Source organism: Callospermophilus lateralis, chromosome 8 (assembly GCF_048772815.1).
Source record: "Callospermophilus lateralis isolate mCalLat2 chromosome 8, mCalLat2.hap1, whole genome shotgun sequence".
Taxonomy (NCBI): domain Eukaryota; kingdom Metazoa; phylum Chordata; class Mammalia; order Rodentia; family Sciuridae; genus Callospermophilus; species Callospermophilus lateralis.
This window is the reverse complement of record NC_135312.1, coordinates 14,910,131-14,930,433: the sequence shown is the minus strand read 5'-3', so window position 1 is coordinate 14,930,433 and position 20,303 is coordinate 14,910,131. Positions and strand designations below refer to the sequence as shown.

At 34.8% G+C, this 20,303-nt stretch overlaps 1 protein-coding gene across 4 annotated transcripts in view; it reads right to left on the bottom strand.

The window, feature by feature from the left end:
• Slit2 (slit guidance ligand 2) overlaps positions 1 to 20,303 on the bottom strand; it is a 333,688-nt gene that overhangs the window by 124,828 nt on the left and 188,557 nt on the right. For all 4 annotated transcript variants that reach the window (XM_076864131.2, XM_076864130.2, XM_076864129.2 and 1 more), the window contains exon 5: positions 3,384 to 3,455. In XM_076864131.2, coding sequence (XP_076720246.2) covers positions 3,384 to 3,455 — 72 coding nt within the window. The remainder of the gene's footprint in view (positions 1 to 3,383; positions 3,456 to 20,303) is intronic.

Below are 20,303 nucleotides of genomic sequence, written 5' to 3'. Positions count from 1 at the left end.
TGTTCTCCCATCTCATTTGAGGGGAAAATAAGTGGTTTAAATTGTGGCTAGAGAAAAATAAAGTAACAAAATAAAATAGAAAAGGGTTTTAATCCCGTTAAGAAATTAATAGAGTTAAGCAAAAAGTTATGGGAAGTCCTCCGTGGAGATGCTTAAGGGCAAAGATAAATGTCCATCTGCCTAGAATAGTTTTAGCATGGCTTGCCTGAAGGAAGGGGAGTAAAATCTGCTAATTTGCAACATTAGCACAGCATCCATTTCATGTTGTCAGGATGCTGCCTTGAGCATATTAGCCAATCTACAAGATTAAAGCAAGTGCTTCCCGTAGAAATCTTGCGGTAACTGGAATTTGCTCTGAATAAGTCCTGAATGTGGCAAATTCAATAAACCTGCTAGAGTGCATCAGACGGGGCTTTTTGATAGTCCTATACTGAAAAATATCTTCATGCAGCCACAGTACATATTCCTTCCAACCATTCTTTCTTCTTTTATTGTCTAAATTACTACCTACAAGAACCACGACAGCACTATGCAGGGTTTTCAACTTGGAAATGCAAGCACTAGTATGATAGATAGGACAAAGGGCTCCTCTGCCATCTCATATTGGACGCTGATCATATTAATATTAGTGGTATTTTGGTGAACCCTTACTTTATGACTTGTGGTTATTACTTTATTTGATAATAATAATGTGAAATTGAATTTACTCAGCTTTTATATATCTTGACAGAGAGTGTTCTTAAGTTTGAATAATAAAACTAAACTTCAAAGCTCATCCCATGAGATTAAGACTTTTTTTTGATAATGTAGTTTAGACTATATCTTAGAAATAGAAAAAGGGGCCTATAATATTTCAGCTACCATCCTAAATAAATAAGTCTATTAATGCATAAGAGGGGGAGGGATTGATTCTTTTGCCTATCATCATTCATTATCAAAGCAGTTTTTTAGGCTGCTTTTCGTCCATAGCAACATGTATCCTCAGATTAGAAATTACTTGAGCTCTGCTCTAGTCATTGTCCCCATATTCAGATCCCTGTGTTCTCCCCACTGCTGCTTTGCTTAAAAAAAGAAAAGAAAAAAAAAAAAGAATTGTCACATTTAATTTCTCATCTCTCTCTCACACACACACACACCACTGTACTTTGGTTTTTATCTTCCAATCTAATCAATATTTGAAATCAGACCTTGACCAGCCTCCTTCAAAAATTCTAATTTTCTCAACACACCTTTACCTACTATTCTTCACCAAAACACAATATAAGCCATTTTCCTTAGATTGATTTATATTTCTTTCATGAACTCTTTCTCCAAACATTCACTGATGACTTCAAGCAATGCTTTTTTTCTCTCAATCCCTATAGTACTTATTATCTTGTTTATACATCAGAATACTGTGTATATTAATTCAGTACCTTCTAGCATACTTTTGTTTTTCCATTTTTTAACTCTGTCTCATTGATTCATAATAGAATAATCATACCCATTTCTAACACTGCAATTCATCTTATGTTTTATTTTCCTATCTCCTTGCTGTACATTTTTTTATGGATATCTTCTAGCAGTTGATCAGTTGAATATCTATAGAATGAAATACTATCTTCCCATAGCATGTTACTATTTTGAGATATCTTTCACATATCTTATTTATCTAATAACAACAAATGAAACCAAGAAACTATCATATTCGTTTTATAAAAATGAGAACAAAAGCTCAGTGAAGTTGATGAATTCACTCATGTCCACAAATACAAACAACAACAACAACAACAAAAATACTCCAGAGACTCTAATTCTGAATTCATCTGAAGGCATGTATAATAAAGTCTTTAAATTTGGGGAAAACTCATTTCTGCAAAAGGAAAATGACTTAAAATATTCTTTCCTCATAGCAATTGTCTACCATCTCATTTTTTACCCTCTTAATCTCTTATCTTGTTTTTAAGGCTGAATGAAGAGGACATATGAAAAGTCCCCCATGACTTGTCCCTACTTCTAAATGTAGATGTATATATGAGAGAAAGGCTTCTGTATATTTGGATTATCTGAACATTTTGACAAAAGAATATTAAAAGCCACTGTTTTAAGAACTTAGACATAATATTCCTGTAAGATTGCAAAATACATTCCCAAGGGACAGCAACTCTAGCCACTGCTATATTTGACAATAACACAATGAAAGCATGAGTAGGTGCTACCCAGTCCTTACATTGTTCTAACCAGACAGAGACAGATTTGAGCATCCTTCCTCACTGAATCTATCTTGAGTCCTCCAAGCCCTGACTGGCAAAGATAAAAAGAGGGCAAGTGAAATCCCCTTAACTTGAGTGCTCATAAAATCCTGGGGTCATGATTTTAATGGCTATATTCCTTTATACCTACAAGCCTGTAGTTTTCTGTCTTTACCTGTACATTTAGAAAGTACAAGTTTAATACAAAACCCATTTATATCTAGGAGAAGATGTAAAGGCAGAAATCAGTAGCTTCGTAAACAGTCATCTTCCTTGACAGGGAAAAACATCTGTCTCACTTTTGCTACTGGAAAAATAGTACTGGATCACACCAAGGAGAATTCTGAATATAAGTTCATTCTTGAAAAAGTGCCTGCCCTGTTTATTACTTGCTAGGAAATATTGGATTGCTGATAGTTAATCTCAGCACACAGGGTTTCCCCCCACAATAGTTCAAAACTAGCGTAAAAGCTAAGAAGATATTTTATGTCCTAGCATTCACAGTCAACTGAAAACCATCATAAAGACTAATACGGCAATTTAAAATTTATAAAGATATATATCGACAATATTAGAATTGTCATTGAGATCTTAAATCTGATATATACCTTAAGAGCAATAAGCACTTAGAAAACATTTCAACACAAGAAACCAGATTAAACATTTATCAAAGAAAAATACAGATGTATACTCTTCTTTATTTTAAAAGAACATATACACATTCTTTCATGAAAAAAAACAGGAAGACATAATTTTCTCATTTTCAAACTTTTGACATTTAATCGAAAAACTCTAGAAAACCTGTAGGTTATATGTATCTCTTACAAGAAAATATTATCTACTCCACCCTGAATAAAACAGTTCAGATTCTGTACTTCCAGTAAAAACCAATACCAACTGCAAAAGAACTGGCTGTAGGTGGCTGGCAGAGAAAGGGAAGAAAATATGTTGTAAATATATTTTTATCAAATTGTTTCATTAGTTTTCAATGAATTTGATAATGACTTCAGTTTCCAGACATCTTCCAAATGAGAATCTTTTCAAATAGCAAGAATTCAACGTTTCCTGAGCTAGGATTTAGAAATTTATGTAATATAGATTTAGCTTCAAAAACAGATGTTACTGAAAAAAAATTTAAATGTGTATACTTACAAATTTTTAATATCAACTGCCCCACGGAAAGCCTTCCTCGGAATTGCCTGAATTTGGTTTTCACTCAGATCACTAAAAATAATGACAAAAAAGAGATAAAGAACAAATTATCAAATATAATTTTAAAATTATTTTCACCAAATGTTTGAGGAGTGATAGGATATCAGGGGGAAAAAAAACGACTTGAAAATATCATTATTACATGCACAGCAATACTTTCCAATACAAATATTTTACATTTCTAATACAAAAGGTTAGACTAAGAGTAGTCTGTTGAGGTATACCTCCAGATCTTTAATTTTTATAATAAATTATAAAATATGATACTTTAATTGAAATCTTGCTTCAATTATGAATAATAAAATATTCCTTTAAAATAAATGGTCAATTTTTTTTATAACTCAGTCTTTGGGGTTTGGAAGTTGTAGTACTTCCTAGTGCTCCAACATCAGTGATATAACTTACAAAGATCATAGGAAAGATGCCACTTTTGCTTCCTCCATCCAGAAGGTGGATACCAAGTGATACACCCTGGACAGGATGATTAAGTTTTCATAGCACTTTAAGTAATCTTGGAAATGGAACATGGCAGCACCAGCCCAATGATAAAATGAAATTGTGCATGAAATATTTATAGTAGGCTGATTTAAAACCTTCTTTAAATAATTCTATTATAGCCATAAACATAGTCTGTCTATATTTGCATTTTAATTTAATTGAAAAATACATTTTAATCAAGGAAAAAAGCACTCTGTGAGTTGAAATGAGAACTTTGCAAAACTCACTCAAAAGCTCACAGGGTGGATCATTATTTTTCTTTAAAGAGTTCAGAGGCAATGTTAACAATCCCCATACTACTATTAGCCTTAATGAGTAGGGTAAAAATACACATGCAAAAAAAAAATGCCACTGAAAACAGAAAATTAACTTCTAGCTTTAAATAACATTAGCAGAGAACAGAGACTTGGAATAATAGATACATTATTAATATAACAATGATGGTTCTATGATTATCTTTAAATTTCTAAGAATCACTAATTCTCACAAACAGAAATAAAGCTACTGACCACAGTGCATAGCAGACAGAAACAGAGCCCTCTTCTAATATGTGGAAGCACATGGACTGATTCATCCACATCCTGTCCTCCAAAGCTGCTTATGACCAGACCTGTCATCCACACACTTGTAGCCATGCAAAGAAGGGAGCTAACTGGCAGACACAGAGATTTAATGTGTAGTCTTGACCTCATTAGCACCAAGTTTTTAACTGAAATTTGCATTTATATCTTGATAGCCTCACTGTTCAAATAAAAATGTTTGCTAAGCAATCTGTAAAGGAATAAATGTTAATCTCCTTAAAGAGAGAAGGTCTTCAGCCAAAAGGAAAAAAAAAAGAAACTCATATTTAGGTTCAAGGAGTAAATTTACAATATGTGCTTTTATGGGAGGTAAAGCAGCCATCCATTTCCTAAGTGACACAGCTAGTTACTGCTTTCAATAGTTTAGTACATCCCTAAGAGTAATAACACTTCATTTCCTTAAAAATTGCTTATTTCTCCAGCTTGTCATTGATTCAGACTGACTGACTTCCTTTTTAAAATTACATCTAGTTAAAAATATTCAACAGGATATATTCAAAAGAATTGATGGCAGAAACAGTGTTCAAAGGAGACTAGGAGCAGAGAGAAAGCAAGAGAAATTGGAGGAAGAAAAATCAGAAAGTAATAAGGAATGAAGGGTAAGAAAAGATAGAATTTAAGTTAGCATAAATTTACAACACTTTCTGATAACTACTCATAGCATTTTGACTATTGTTGACCCAGCCAAGTCCCTGGTTTCTTTTTGTTGTTGTTTTACAAGGTTTTATTAAAATATTTTGCTAAGGTGACTTGTATGAACCAAAGAAAGAAACTAAAAACCATTTCAAAGATTTAATTCATAGTCATTTCTCATGTTTCTATATTTCCAGGCTTTAATGCTTTTTCTATTTCAAATCAATTACTTTACATTCATTCTTCCAGCACACATATTTCAGTTATAACAAAAGAACAGCAACGGAAAAACTTGTTCTAATTAGTTATACATGACAGTAGAATGCATTTTGACACATTGTACACAAATGGAGCACAATTTCTCATTCCTCTGGTTGCACATGGTGCAGTCAGACCAATCTTGTAATCATACCTGTACATAGTGTAATAAAGTCCGTGTTTCTAATTCCCCCTTCCCCCCCACACACCACTTCTTAGAGGAAGAGTGCTTCAGAGAGCAAGAAGGTGAATAAAAATGGTAGAGGTGTTTGCTTCAGAGGTGGCCTGCTCCCAGCCTGAGGCCATTGCATTTCCCATCTGCAGCCTCAGCTTGGCTGTTTCCAGGCACAGTCTTACCCTGGAGCCATGTTCTCAACTGGGGTCCTGGGGGGTGGGAGGAAAGTTAGGGAATGGCTTTAGGTTGTTCACTGAGGAACACTGAAATTTAGTGAGAACACTGTTTCTTCTGAATTTGATTTCAGACTTTTTAAAGATTACCTTTGGCAGAATCCCAGGGCAATGGAATTACTTTCTCTGGCTAATATTTACCGATCTTTCCTTTTTTTTTTTTTTTCCCCCAAGATTGTGAGAACTTGTCAGTCTCAAAGCTGATTCTTTTAAGGTTAATGTTTTATGTGTGGCTACCCCCTGAGTAGACCATGCTATGGGGTCTCAACTTGAGTGCCCTGACCACTCAGGCAGGCAATTTTAGTTTGAGATGGATCTATCTATCTATCTATCTATCTATCTATCTATCTATCTAACTACACATCATGTAGTTTGAGAACAAGGAAGATGTCCATGGTAAGTAAAGTGTGACTGGTGTCTGAGAAAGATGATCAAGGAGGTCAGAGAGGCCCTAGTTACTGGAGGGTGGTTGACAAAAGCCACCTTCAAAATAAAAGGAATTCTTATTTGAAACATGTTGAAAAATGATTTTGCTCAACAATTCTTAGCCTCCAGTCTAGGGGAGGGGTTTGTACATTGTTAGTGGGAGAAATCCAAAGAGAAAGGTAGCATTCAAGAGCCAGTGGGGACGTAGGCTTCAGGCCAAGCATGCTGGTGCATGCTGTTAATCCCAACAATTCAGGAGGGTGAAGCAGGAGGATCACAGGTTCAACACCAGGCTCAGCAACTTAGTAGTCCTAAGCAACTTAGTGAGATACTGTCTCACAATAAAAAATAAAAAGGACTGGGGCGATAGCTCACTGGGAAAGTACCTTTCAGTTCAATATCCAGTACCATAAGTAAATAAATAAATATAAATAAAAGCACAGACTTAGACCCAGTTGATGAATCCTAAGCACTTATTAATCAAGTGATCTACAGAAAGGCTTACATTCCATGTGCCTCCACTACTTCATCTGCAAAATGGAACAATAATAGTGCCTATTTCATAAAATCGTTGGGTGCATTCAATAAGTTCATACTTTTAAAATGTGCAAAAATTACCTGGCTCATAGCCAGCCCCACAGAGGTGTTGGTTACCCGCATGTTACAAATATCCTATTTGGAGACCCAGCTCTTTGCCCCCAAGCTCATCTTCTCCATTCCTTTAAGATCACTGTAGGCACCAGGAGACATACTAATAAGAGAGTATTGTTCTGTGAACTGCTTAAAATGAGTAAAACAAGTTAGAACTACTGAGTCTGCGAGATGGAGCTGCCAAGGGAGGAGTTTGTAATTATATCACCAGGCAATAGAGTGTAAAAATTTGTTTCAGAGGAAAGAAATGGCTTGATTGGAGTTGATTTTTAGGAAGATTAATCTGCAAATTGAATTTTACAGTAGGCAGGGAAAACTTAAAGAGGTGGTATCAAGCAGTGTCTCAGAGAGTTGGCAGGGCTCCCATGCACAAGGCGATATCTTTCAGAGAACTTCAGGAAATAAAGTTGGGAGTTGGGCTTAGTTCCAAATGTAAGGTCGTCACTGTAAGTTGAGGTGACTGTCATCTCAGGTAGAGCTGGGAACCACTGCAGTTTTATGAGTAATGGAATCATAAAATGGAAAGTGTAGAAAAGATCAGGGTGCTAGTGATGCAGAAATTGGGAGGGTAGAGCATGAAGATGAGGAGTCTGTGCTGGTTTTGTTAAGAGGTTATTGCCAGTGCTCATTCATGATATGGGATTTTCCACAGAAATTTTAAGATACTGAACAACATGAACTTGAAAGCCTGGTTTATTCGTTTTCTGAGGTGACAAGGAATTTTTAAAAAGTTGCAAAGAATGTCCCATTCTGAAGGTAATCTCCACAGGAAAAATGAATGAGGGTGAAGGAAAGCAGTTACAAATAGGCAAGAATTTAGATTCTTCATCTTTGACATGTTGGGAAGATACTGACCTTTTAAACCACATCTGAGAAGTGGTCCTCATGGCCAGTTGTGAAACCCTTACATTTCTAATTTTAGACCATCTCTTTCCTAGTACCTTTCACTAAAATACATCAACAATGTATTTTTACATTCCAACTCCTTCTTCCCATTCTCTACTGCCATGGTCACTATGAGAACTTCTATCAACCTTCATCAGCACTTTCATAGTTGGCGGAGATTCCAATCTGATCCTACTGCCAAGATGTATAATCCCTTCCAGTGACCTCCCACAAGGGTATCACTATTATATTTTAAAACCAAATTGTATCAAATCAGTTCCCCCTGAAGTCTTACTTATTCCAATTGCAGAGACACTAACCTTATATTCTCCAATACTCTACTTCCAATCACCAGTGAATTCTCTTCAGCAAATATCCAGAATATGACCTTCCTGCACCTCTTCTCCCCACATCATCTCCTAAGGTTTGGGTTGGCTTAATAGCCGCCAACGACCCTCTGCTCCTGCTCTTGCCTTGTTATAAACATGTATTATGTCTTCTCTGATCAAAACTGTTTATAGATGTCTTACCTCTCTACAAAGGAAAGCTCAAATCAACACTAAAGTCTAAAGTCTGCATGTTCCACAATAAGCTGGTTGACACATCATTTTGACCTTATCTCTCTCTACTCCCACCCCCTCACCCCCACCTACTCTGCTCCAGCTGCACTGGCCCCCTTATGGTTTCTTGAAACATCATTCATTTTCTTACTTCAGGACATTCCTTGACAACTGCTGGGTCATTTCAGTCCTTCACTCATGAATCTCATGCTCCTAGTTCACAGTTTTCAGAATCACCTTCCTATTATCTCAGCTTTAGTGTATCTCTTTTCATCTAAGCACCTACTTCCTATCACCATGAGATGGGGATCTAAACCTTGTTCAAGACCTAACACAGGTTGTACCTTTTAACATTATTCTTCTCAAACTCCTCAACTAACGCTAGATCAGAGAGCTCTAAAATCTATTAGCTGTGCAGAGCTGTGTGAAGTCTTTAGTATCTCTTCCCATTTGCTCATCTGTCAAAGGAGCTAATATGCATATCTCCTAGGGCTGTTTTCCTTAGTACAAAATAATATAAATTAGTATTTGCATCATTGAATAACAATAAAATTAAGGCATAATTATTTTTGTTACCTGGGAGTCAACTGCTCCCCCTTTGGTGCTTTCTAGGCAACTTATATGCATTTATTATAATACTTCAATAATTTTGTTTTAACAGAAGGAATAAGTCCTAATGTTTTTTGACACAGTAAAGTGACTATAGCTTACAACAATTTGTTATATATTTTATGAAGAACTACAAGAAAGGAGTTCGAAGTTTTTAACACAAAGAAATAATAAGGCAATGGAAATGCTAATTATTCTGATTTGACCTTTGCACATGCATACACAGATTGGAATGATCACACTATACTGCACAAATATGTACAATGATAATATGTCAACTAAAAAGACAATAAAATTTTAAAAGTCATCTTAGTTGAATTTCTTTCTTAGATAGCTGTCTTTCCTCTTAGAAAATATGACAAGTGAAGACAGGGGTTTTAGTTTGTTTTGAGGGAATAATGGAAAAATGACAGGCCTTTGGCAGACATGTGGACAAAGGAGGGAAAGAAAAAGAGGTTCTGGAGAAAAACCCACAAAAGAGAGCAACCCGCTGGATGTAGATGCATGAGAAAGAGCTATCACCTAGAAGTCTGTGATTTGAGTCCTTATTAAGTAACAAAATTTGTATATAAATGCAACTAGGGGAAACCAGGAAAGAATACTGGGTTTCTGAGCAGTTTGTGGGACATATTGGCAACACAGCAGAGGCCACGGCAATGTCTCAAAAGCTACAACACTGGTGATATGAGACTAGAGCTCAGTAAAGAGAGCTGAAAGAGAAACAGAGATTAGAGTCTTTGTATCATGATGAGAATTGAACCACACACTGTACCAAAATGTCCTTTCGGATAGCATGTCATACACTGCCAAATTTGAAACTGTCTGGGTATTCTCCCCAAGGAACAAGGCTCAATGTAATACAGATTTCCATATTTGTAAATGGGGAAATCAGTTATGGTGTCTTCTCACCTCACTTCTATTCTCTGCTTCACATTTTCAAAAGCACTGACTGACAGCATAACTCCGATGCAGTCTTTGCTCTGTGATACTTCTGTTTCTTTTGTGGTATGCTTTCACCATAGATTTAACTGCTGCTTCTCAGTACAAATGCTGTCCCTTTTAAGTATGTCTTTCCTCTTCCAGGATTTCATAGAATCCTTTATAGAAGTTGTTTAAACATTCTTTGATCAGATGATATAAATTAGCATTGTTAGGAGGCTATTTCTTTGCTGAAATGTTTCCTCCACTGAGAACCTGAAGCAACTTGTAGAATTCAGCAACTGAATTCTTTACTGAACATAGTAGCAACACAAGTTTGTATTTTTCTTTTAATCTCTAATATGCCTTAACATGCTTACTTAAACTCTAATATGCCTTAATATGCTTCTTGATCTTAACAGAGTGTGGACAGAAGATTTTAACATCACATACTGAGAAGCATTAAGATTCCATTGATATTTAAGTGTAAAAGAGTGTGTGTAAAAAAGTGTGTACCTTGGTAATACTCAAAGCTAACATTTATTGGGCAATTACTAACTTCCAGGCAAAACTGTTTCATTTACTGAATTGTTTTTGTAATCACATCAGGATTACTCTTTTACTCTAATTTTTGAGATGAAGAACTGAGATTACAAAGGTTACATAACTCACCGGTTGCCATACTGCTCCTATATATGCATTGGAGATGGGATTTGAACTTGGCTCTCTTTTCTCTCCAAAGCTCATACTCCAAACCACTACTGTGCCACCTCAGACAGGGTGGCTTCTGTAGTGGTCTTGCTCTCTTCATTATAATTCAATCAACATGGAACTGTGGTCTCAAAGAATTATCTAGTCAGGCTCATTAAAAAGTAGACCTCTGCGCCACACTTTAGAAATATTACGAGAATCCCTATTGGAGAGGTGCAGGAATCTGGATTTTTACTAGTGTACCAGCTAACTGTTACACCCATGGTCTTGAACTCCATGTTAGTAGCTGACTGGAATATTTCTCATAAATGATATATTCTAGCTTTAGTCTGGTTTATAAACATGGTATTGTATATTTGAATATAGTTGGATGGGATAAATATGGTATAAAAACAGTAACAAAAAGGGTAGTACCATTAAAGCGAAGAAGAATGGATACATACATACATACACACACACACACACACACACAGAGAGAGAGAGAGAGAGAGAGAGAGAAAACTCTTAACAAAAAAGAATACTGAACAAGAAAGACCACTTTATGGTGGCAAAATATATACAATAAAAAATTCGCCATTTCAACCACCATGTGGACAAATGGTTCACTGGCATTAGATCCACAAACCCATTACCAACATCCATCTCCAAAATTTTTGAAATACCACGTTAAAAACTTTTTTCATGTAATGTAAATTTATAATCAGGACACAAATTTTGAAATGGTAAAACCTTCACAATGAAAAGAACTTTTATTCTTTCTCTGTAAAACAGTATTTATAACTTTCCTTCATGTTAACATCCATCATTCCAAATGATATTTACATTACCAATTAATTTATTTACAGAAGCAGTACCTAACTGGATATAGTCACAAAGTAATCAGAGACATACACACAAGTGTCTATGACAATGTATACAACCTTATTGTATGCCTTTTATGAGAAGGGCCACTGAGCCCATGATCATGTTTTAGGATAACTCTTGCTTTCTGTCACTTCTCAAGTCCTGGAGGAATACAATGGTCTTAAAAGACCTCAGATGAATGAAATAGAATCCTGGAGGCGGAGTTACTAGGACAGGCCTGGAAAAAGGCAGGTTTGCATAGAAATCCTTTTCCCTATTCCCTGCAAATTAGGTGACCATGAGATCTTGGTCAACTGAGGTTCTTTGAGTCAAGTTTTATTTTCTCTAGAAAATATACTGAACATTGCTGGGTTAGGGTCCCTGTGAGGATGGAATGATCTGACATGTTCTATGTGCAGGTGTGAGGTGCCTCACCTAGTCTCAGCACCCAGAAACACTAGCACAAGGTACCTTTGGCATTTACATTATCTCATTCATTTTAAGAACTATTTATCCTGGGCCATATATAGTAAACATACTGCAAGTTATGAGAAATAAAATAAAGATAACATAAAGAAAGCAGATGAGTGATCATTACACTACCTAACTGAACAAAAATATCCACTAGAAAATGTAAAATCCTGAAAGAATCAAGGTGGAAATAGAGTTTGCTGCTGCTTGAAGTGTTGGAGATGGTAGATGATAGCCAAAAAAACTTTTCTGTAGAATTTCTTAAGTTTTTGTGTGAATTCCTGGAATATCAAGGAATATACAACCTAGTATCAGTTCATTTTTTCCATGCCAGGCCTTTGAAATATATATATATTTTTATATTTATATATATATATATATATTTTTTTTTTCTGTCTGTAGAGAACATGCTGTTCTTCACTGGTTAATCCTCCTACTCACTCTCTAGAGCAGAATTTGAACATTTGTTCATCTAAAAATTTTCTCTGAAATATCTAAATACTGGAGTAGGCTCCCTTCCTTATACTCTGGTAACAGAAAATGTTTAAGTGATATTGTACTGGGTTGTATCAGCTAGCTTACTTGTTGACACATCCCACAAAAACTGGAAATTCCCCTAAGAATAGATACTGAATAATTCATCAATGTTTCTTGACTATCTAATGCAATGCCTGGTTATGACCAATAAAACATAAATTAAAATGCCCATAAATGATAAGAAAATTAGCATTATACTTATTGACATTTAGGTTCGCAAGGAAATTACTTATTTAACAGCTACTTGACGTCTTCCTTAGGAAATATATGAATGTGTCCTCAACTTTGGCAAAGTAAGACAATGATGTGCTTATTCTTTGGTTCTCTAAGATATGGTTGACATATTCTCTTTGCAATCCAAAGTCTTTAATGAGATCATTAGAGAAAGGTGATGTCAAAGTAAATATTATTGTGCTATTGGAGGTACCTTGTATTTTCAATGGAAGAGAGTCTTCAAAAGCCTCTATTTAGCCTAAACTATAGTTTCAGTCTCAGTTGATAGACCTTAAAATGTTTTAATTCTCTCAAGACTGGATCTAGTGACATGCACTGGTTTCAAAATTTAGTCCAAAACACATGGGTAATCAACAGTTAGTGGCTTTTTGAACACCAACTCCATACCTTCACGTCAGGAACTGCACGACCCATTTCTTGAGACCCATCATGAATCTTATCCTGTTTTCTCTTAAAAATGTCTGTAATATAACATAAAAGACCAATCCCACACATGTGAATAAAGGGCAAGCACACATGATTTCCTGCCTGGGTAAGAATAGCAATGGGACATTTTAACAGTGAGGTGTCATACAAACCAGAAAATGCTTTTTCAAGAGAAAAACAGTGACTTGAGTCTAAGGGGCAGTGGTGGGGATGATTGGATAAGAAGAACGGGATGTGATTTCTAAAGAAGCAAGGGAAAATTAGAGCACAGGTGTATTAATGGTATAATCATTTGGGAGTGAATGGGATAGGATAGAGTTTGTTGTAAATGATTAATTAGAAGGAAAGAGAGATTGTGTTGGTATTTCATAAGATTTAAGCACATCACTTAGTAGTGTTCGGTTAATCTTAGAGGTAGTAAAGACAAAAGATGAGCATCCTTTTATAAGACATAAAGAACGTTTCAGGAATCTGTGCAAGACCCACTGGAGCTCACCTTCTCTACCATTTGACTCTATCAGAACAGTAAGCTTTGTTATCCTGTTCTGCACATGTATCCATTGCTAATGTATGTATTCAGTTGTGACTTTATAAAAAGTCAACAACAATAAGTATACTCAGATTTGACATTATAAAAACTTTTGGTCTACCAAGAGAGCCAATAATCACAATTTCCTTCTAGAATTTGCAGATTTCAAGTGAAAAGTGATTCTTGATAATTATGAACAAGTGTTCAATAGAAGATCTACTTCAGCTGAAAAACACCTACAAATCAAGACATGAAAAACAAAGTTGCAAATGTTTACAACGTGGGCTTCAGAGAATCTTTTTCAATAGACTTTAACAGCTTTATTGAGATATAATTTATGGTGGATGAACCAAAAGTCCTGCGCTTCCCTTCATTTACCTCCATATTCTCACTATAGCTCTGAAACACATGATATATTATTTTGATCATGATAACAGAATTTTTTTTTGGTACAGTGGATTGAACCCAGGGGCACATAACCACTAAGCTACATCCTCTTTCCTTTTAACTTTTTATTTTGAGACAGGATCTTTCTCAAAAAAAAAAAAAAAAAAAACAAAACAAAAAAACAAAAAAACCCTGCTTCACATAAAAGACAGATGTTTGCAAGTTGCTTAGGGCTTTGTTAAGTTGCTGAGGCTAGAACTCAAATTTATGATTCTCATGCCTCAGCCTCCCCAGTTGCTAGGATTACGGGCATGCACCACTGTGCCCAGCACCGTAATAGAATTGTTACATGCTATAGAAACACCTCTTCATTTGTTTTGAACTGAGGATAATTATATTTTAAAAAACACAAATGGATATATTTTCCCATCATCATTTTCCTTATGCATTTATATCCATGATGATACAGAGATAAATATTAAAATGTATATGTATAGTTCTTCCTGAATGTGTATTGTCTATTATATGTTAGAGAGGGAGAGAATAAATGAGACATGTGTACATAGAGAGATTAGTTATATAGATAGCTTACCTATATCTTATTACATGTAATATAGGTAGAAAAATTAAGACTCATTAGAAACTAGAAAGCTGTTATTTTTCCCTGATTTAAAAACACTTTGATAATTTTCAAAATCCTAAAGTGAAAATTTTAGATGCCTTACTCGAGGCATTCTCTGGCATGTTCTCCAGGAAAACAGAGGGGTTTGGGGGTAAAATCATCACGATTTTTAAATCTATTTATTCTCAGAACTCTATATAGATTCATTTCATTTTCTATATCTAAAATAATAATGACAACTTTCAGAATCATTTTTTCTTCTTGACCAGCCTTTCTAAAGATTTTTAAAAGGTAGAATGTGATCTATTGGTGCTGAAATACTGCATCAGCTTTTAACAAAAGAGCCAAGACTGCAGTGCTGCTATTTTATTGCCCACGACGTATGGTTTCCAGTTGAGCATCCCATTAACCTTAGAGTGCAATGATATCATTTTAATTATATAAATTGAAATGGCAATGTATAATACCTATATCATGTAAAAATGGATTCACTTTATGTGAAAGTGTCTAAACTATCTTTCACTATGAAGCAATAAATATGCTTTAGATGGCAAACCTGCCTGTAAATTTAATTACTGGTAATTTTATTTTCCTCCACAGTTTAACCTCTCTTAGAGTCTGACCAGGAATATCATAAATCTGTATTTCCATCGACTACTTTGGAAACTACTGAGTAACAGTAAATGAGTATTTGACCAGATTTTAACTTTAGAAAAGGAAAGAAATATAACTGTGAATGCGAAAAAACTGTGCAAACCTGTACGTGTCATCTCGGGGTAAATTCCTGATCTCATAAAAAGTTTACTGAATAAAAGTCTTTATGTTTAACTATCTAATCAAATAACACATCTCATGGAAGAAATTATTTTTTATGTATTTGAAGATCCAAATAAATGAGTGTGGGTAAGGAAAAAAAATGAGTTTCACACAACAGACAGATGTTTGCCAATTCAAGAGAAAGAACAAACTCATGTTCAGAATAACTTGGCATCAAAGAGTACCTATGGGCCATAGGGCAAGGGACTCAGCAAGACTGGGAGTAGTTTGGAGGCCCAAGAGAGGAGTTCCCCATTATGCTTTCTATCTTTCTTTAGAATTCCTTACAGCATAGCTATGTCCAAAGGGAGCAAAAGAGAAGTCGGGTTACAAGGGCTGAAAGTCAGTGCATTTCAACATTAATTTAGTGTGGCATACAGCTGGTGAAAATGATCATATGCCTTCCTGTGGACAGACAAGAGACTACAGCATAGGTTTAAGGGCCATGTCACTCAAACTTGCATGTCTGGATCCACATCTGGGCTCTTCCTTGTACTGGCTTTGTGATTTGGGCAAGGAATCCAATCTCTCTAAACCTTTAATCCTTTCTTTGTAAAATGGTGATAATAAGATCATTGATCTCAGAATCAACCTATTGTTTGGATAGAATTTGTGTAGTACTTTGTAGAACAAATGCCACATATATGCTAGACCTGCCACAGTGGTGTGCAATTCACCATGATTCTTCCAAATTTTGAGTGAACTTGAGGGCTTGGTCTTTGTCTTAATCATCTAACAGTTTTATCCTGGATGCTCCATTTATTAGCTCTATGACCTTGAGTCTTTTTTTCAATCATCTCTAAGCTTCAATTTCCCAACCTATAAATTAAGATTAACATTTGGAGCACATTTCATAGGGTTGTTGGGAAATTTAGATGAGATATTCAGTGCAGGGTCTCATCTATATTAATAACAGTCAGTAAATGCTACATATTATCATATATATATATATATATATATATATATATATATATATATATCCCAACAAACAGGATTTTGGAAGATGCATTACCACTTAGGCAAAACTTCAGCACAATAATTATATCAATCAAAGTACAATTTAGGATAAGTAAGAAGAGGCGTTTTTATGGTTAAATAGAGTATTTGTGAATTATATTGCTGTCATTCTCAATAAATACTAAAAAAACAATTCCAGAAAGCTCTGAGATATATTAAGATACATTTTAAATTCTGGAAATTTAAATTCATCATATACAGTTTCTGAATTACAAAGGAGCATAAAAGGTTCGTAACCCATATCCGGAGTTCTGAATGCAAAAGCCATTTTGTAATTTTTAAAAGGCAGTTTTAAGCTAATGTTTCCATTAAATGTATGAATCACCCTTGATTATGCAGCTAGCAAACATTTTAAGGGGATCCAAAGTCACATTTTCATATCATGATTTCTGAATTTTATAAAAACAAAAGTTCTCCACAGATATAAAATATGAAAGGCAACTTCTGGTTTTAAATTTGGTGATGGAGGTCACCGGGATGCACACCCCATAACTACATCAACCCCACTGTCTGCTTTACCAAGGATGGAGACTGCTCCCAGGGCAGGCTGTGGCTCTCCCAAGCACACTGTGTTGACAGAGAAGAAAGGAACCTGCCACACTGCAGAGAGCATTACACCTGATATAGGAAGTAAAGAAATGATTAAGAACTGTGTTGAAGTAAGAAAGAAAAGGTGAAAAAAGAAGAGATCAAAGAGGGACAGGTGATGGTGGTGGTGGTGGGGCATGACAGGGGAGACTAAAGAGGAAGAGAATATGAAGAAAAAATGATAGGAGATACAGGGCTTACAACCAGTAAGAGCATCTTCTAAAGAAGGAAGAATTGGAGATGAAGAATTTTTAAACAGCTCAGTTTAAAATTCAGTTCACTCCTTTTATATATTGAGTAGGAACATGTTTCTACTCTGATATTATTCTAATAGTTTTGCAAAGATTACAGACTTAAAGTGCACAACACCAAGAAGGAGATACTGTTATCTCTAACTCAAAGAGGAAACAGAGGCTTACAAAGATGAAGAAAATTGCTTGGAGCATTTCACAGGACTGATGGGACAGCAGCAAACAGAATAATATCCCTGCCCTTAGGATTCTAAATCTAAATGACACAGGGTGAATTTGTTCTGGGACTATATAGATGCTTGTAGTTTGCATAAGAAAAAAGTAAAAATTTTAGAAAATATGCATGTTTTACACACTATTCACAAAACTATCTATTCTGTACTGCTTAATTATCTGTAACACAGAAAGTTTTGAGATTAAAATATGTCATCAATTCTACCTTGATCATGTCAGATTATACCATTTCAATGAGACAAAATTTACCACTTACCATGTCGCTCAAATGCTTTGTTTTTGTGCCAGTTGTCAATGGGTATTTTAACCCATCATACTTTACTGAATCTCTTTTAATAATGTGCATCACGGCATTTCACAGTTTGAGTTGATGGGGAACTGCACTACAGCACCACCATTCCTTCCATTTACTTAAAACTCGATTTGGACGCCAGAATAAAACCAGACACAATTTTGCTGTGTAAGTCAATCTACTGGCCACCGAATCAATTCTGCCCAATAACTGTTCCAAAAAGGCACTTAAATCAATTTGCTACAAAGGTAGTGCATAAAATGATCTATGCACAAACTATACTTAGCCATTCTACACAGATAATTAACCCTGGCAGATTGAAGGTTCACATCTGAGCGTAGGCCTCAGTCTCAGGACACCATTGTAAGACATATCTATTGATAAAATAATTTCAGTGCACACATGTCATTTATGTGGATAATACTAAGAAGTTAAGCTCCAAAGTATGGATATTTTTCATTTTACATGATTTTAGAAAACTTTATATACCTTTACAGAATTCAACAGATTCTTTTTCTGGCATGTAGCATTTCTTTTAGTTGCATTAATGAAACAAAAGAGCCATGTGTAAAGGAAACAGTGTCTAAATTGACTGAATTTTTTTTAAAGCCAGTGGGTTAATTCCAAGGAAAGCATAACCTTAACAATGAGGGAGAAATGCAGAGTTTTTATGTAACCCCTGCAGAGAATGTCACACTCACCCCACCAGTAAGTGGGATTGAGTGACAGCTATCCACTCCGGAAGAAATGCAGTAGGAATATATGAGCATGCAGAACTGTCGAGAGGACACTGGAGCCAGAACTCTGGAGTTCTCACTGACTGTCCCTGACTTGGGCTGCTGGGGGTTTACAATGTCAAAGATGAATTAAGTATTTTGGGGGAATTTTAAGCAGTATGTATCTGATACACACGCATGGACTTGCATAATTCAAAGTATTTGATCTTTTGGAGCATTTTGACTCACAGAGAAGCTGGCTAAAATCAAGAGAGTGAAAAATAAATCCTATGCATAACCTATAGTTAAAATTAGCATAAAATTAGTCAAAGTTTTCCTCCATCAGAAATACAGGTAGGTGATGATTTTCAGTAAAGTAATCTTTACAATTCAGATACTGTTTTCTCCCTTTGGAGTGACCCATATGTTCTGTGGCAAGAGGTGAGGGGAAAAGATGAGAGTCCTTTCCAGGTCTCTCTCATTCTGATGTTTACCACTGGATTTTTCTGATGCACTATCAGAAATTCAGGTGGAATAAGACGCATTAGAACAGGAAATATCTGAAATGTGATTTGAAACTAAAATCTCCAGTGTGTGAAAAATTTAGAAAGCTGTTTTTAATGTCCCATTGAATAAATGTGTCCCAGCATTATGTTGAATCCACATGGTTTTGTCTCTTTAAATGTGATTTTATATTCCTTCTTGAAATATCATCAGAGGTGGTAAGTAACATTATTTTCATTCTACATATGGAGAATCAGAAGTGGAGAAATTCTCAAGTGGCCTGTTAGAGATAAAAGTATAAGTATCAAAATATAAGGATGATTCAAAATCACCTAATTGTATTTTGAATAAGTTAATGTTTCAAATCATGTTTCAGGAATTGAAAAAAAAGAGCATTTTTCTGTCAAATTCAAAATCATATATAAATTTCCACCTTGTGTCTAACTTGCTTTAGAATGGTTAGAAATCACGTATCTTTAATAGTTTTATTTCTCAATTTAAATATTTTAGCTTTCATACATCTTGTGTTTTCTCTATAACAATTCTAGCTCTAATTATGTTATCTAAAATTCTCCAATAGTCTACTAAGTACTGATAGTATTAAAGTTCTATTTACTTTTTAAGCGAATCAAAGTAAAAATATATTTCCTCTCTGTAAATTAGAAAACAATGCAATAGAATAAGACCTATACTTTGTCTCTAGTTTCTAAATAATCTTGCAAAAAGAAAATATTCAACAACTCCTTATGAAAAAGTCTCCAAATAAATTTAAAAAAACAGAATAAGTAAATATGGGCTTCCAAATGCGCCTACCAAGGCCTCTACAAACTCTTAATATTTCCATAATTAAAAAGGGACTTATGTAATAGTAATTATGTTAATTATTTTCACTGTTATCAGTATACCGAATACATTAATTTTCAAGAAAACCAATATATCATCATAATTCAACACACAAAAATAATATTATAAACCCTTCTAGAGATAGTTGAAATACTTCTTCCTATCATTACTGATATGAAAATAATTTTTAAAAGTCATTTTTGGAATGTTTTAAACAGCTATGAATGTTGAGTCATATCAAAGTGCATACTTAATCCACATACAATGGCAATACATGCATTCCCGTGTTTACAGTAGCCTAGGTAACCATCAACAGAAGAATAAATAAAAAATTATATATATATATACATATATATAAATATATATATATGTATATATATATATATATATATAAATATAAGTTTCTTCAGCC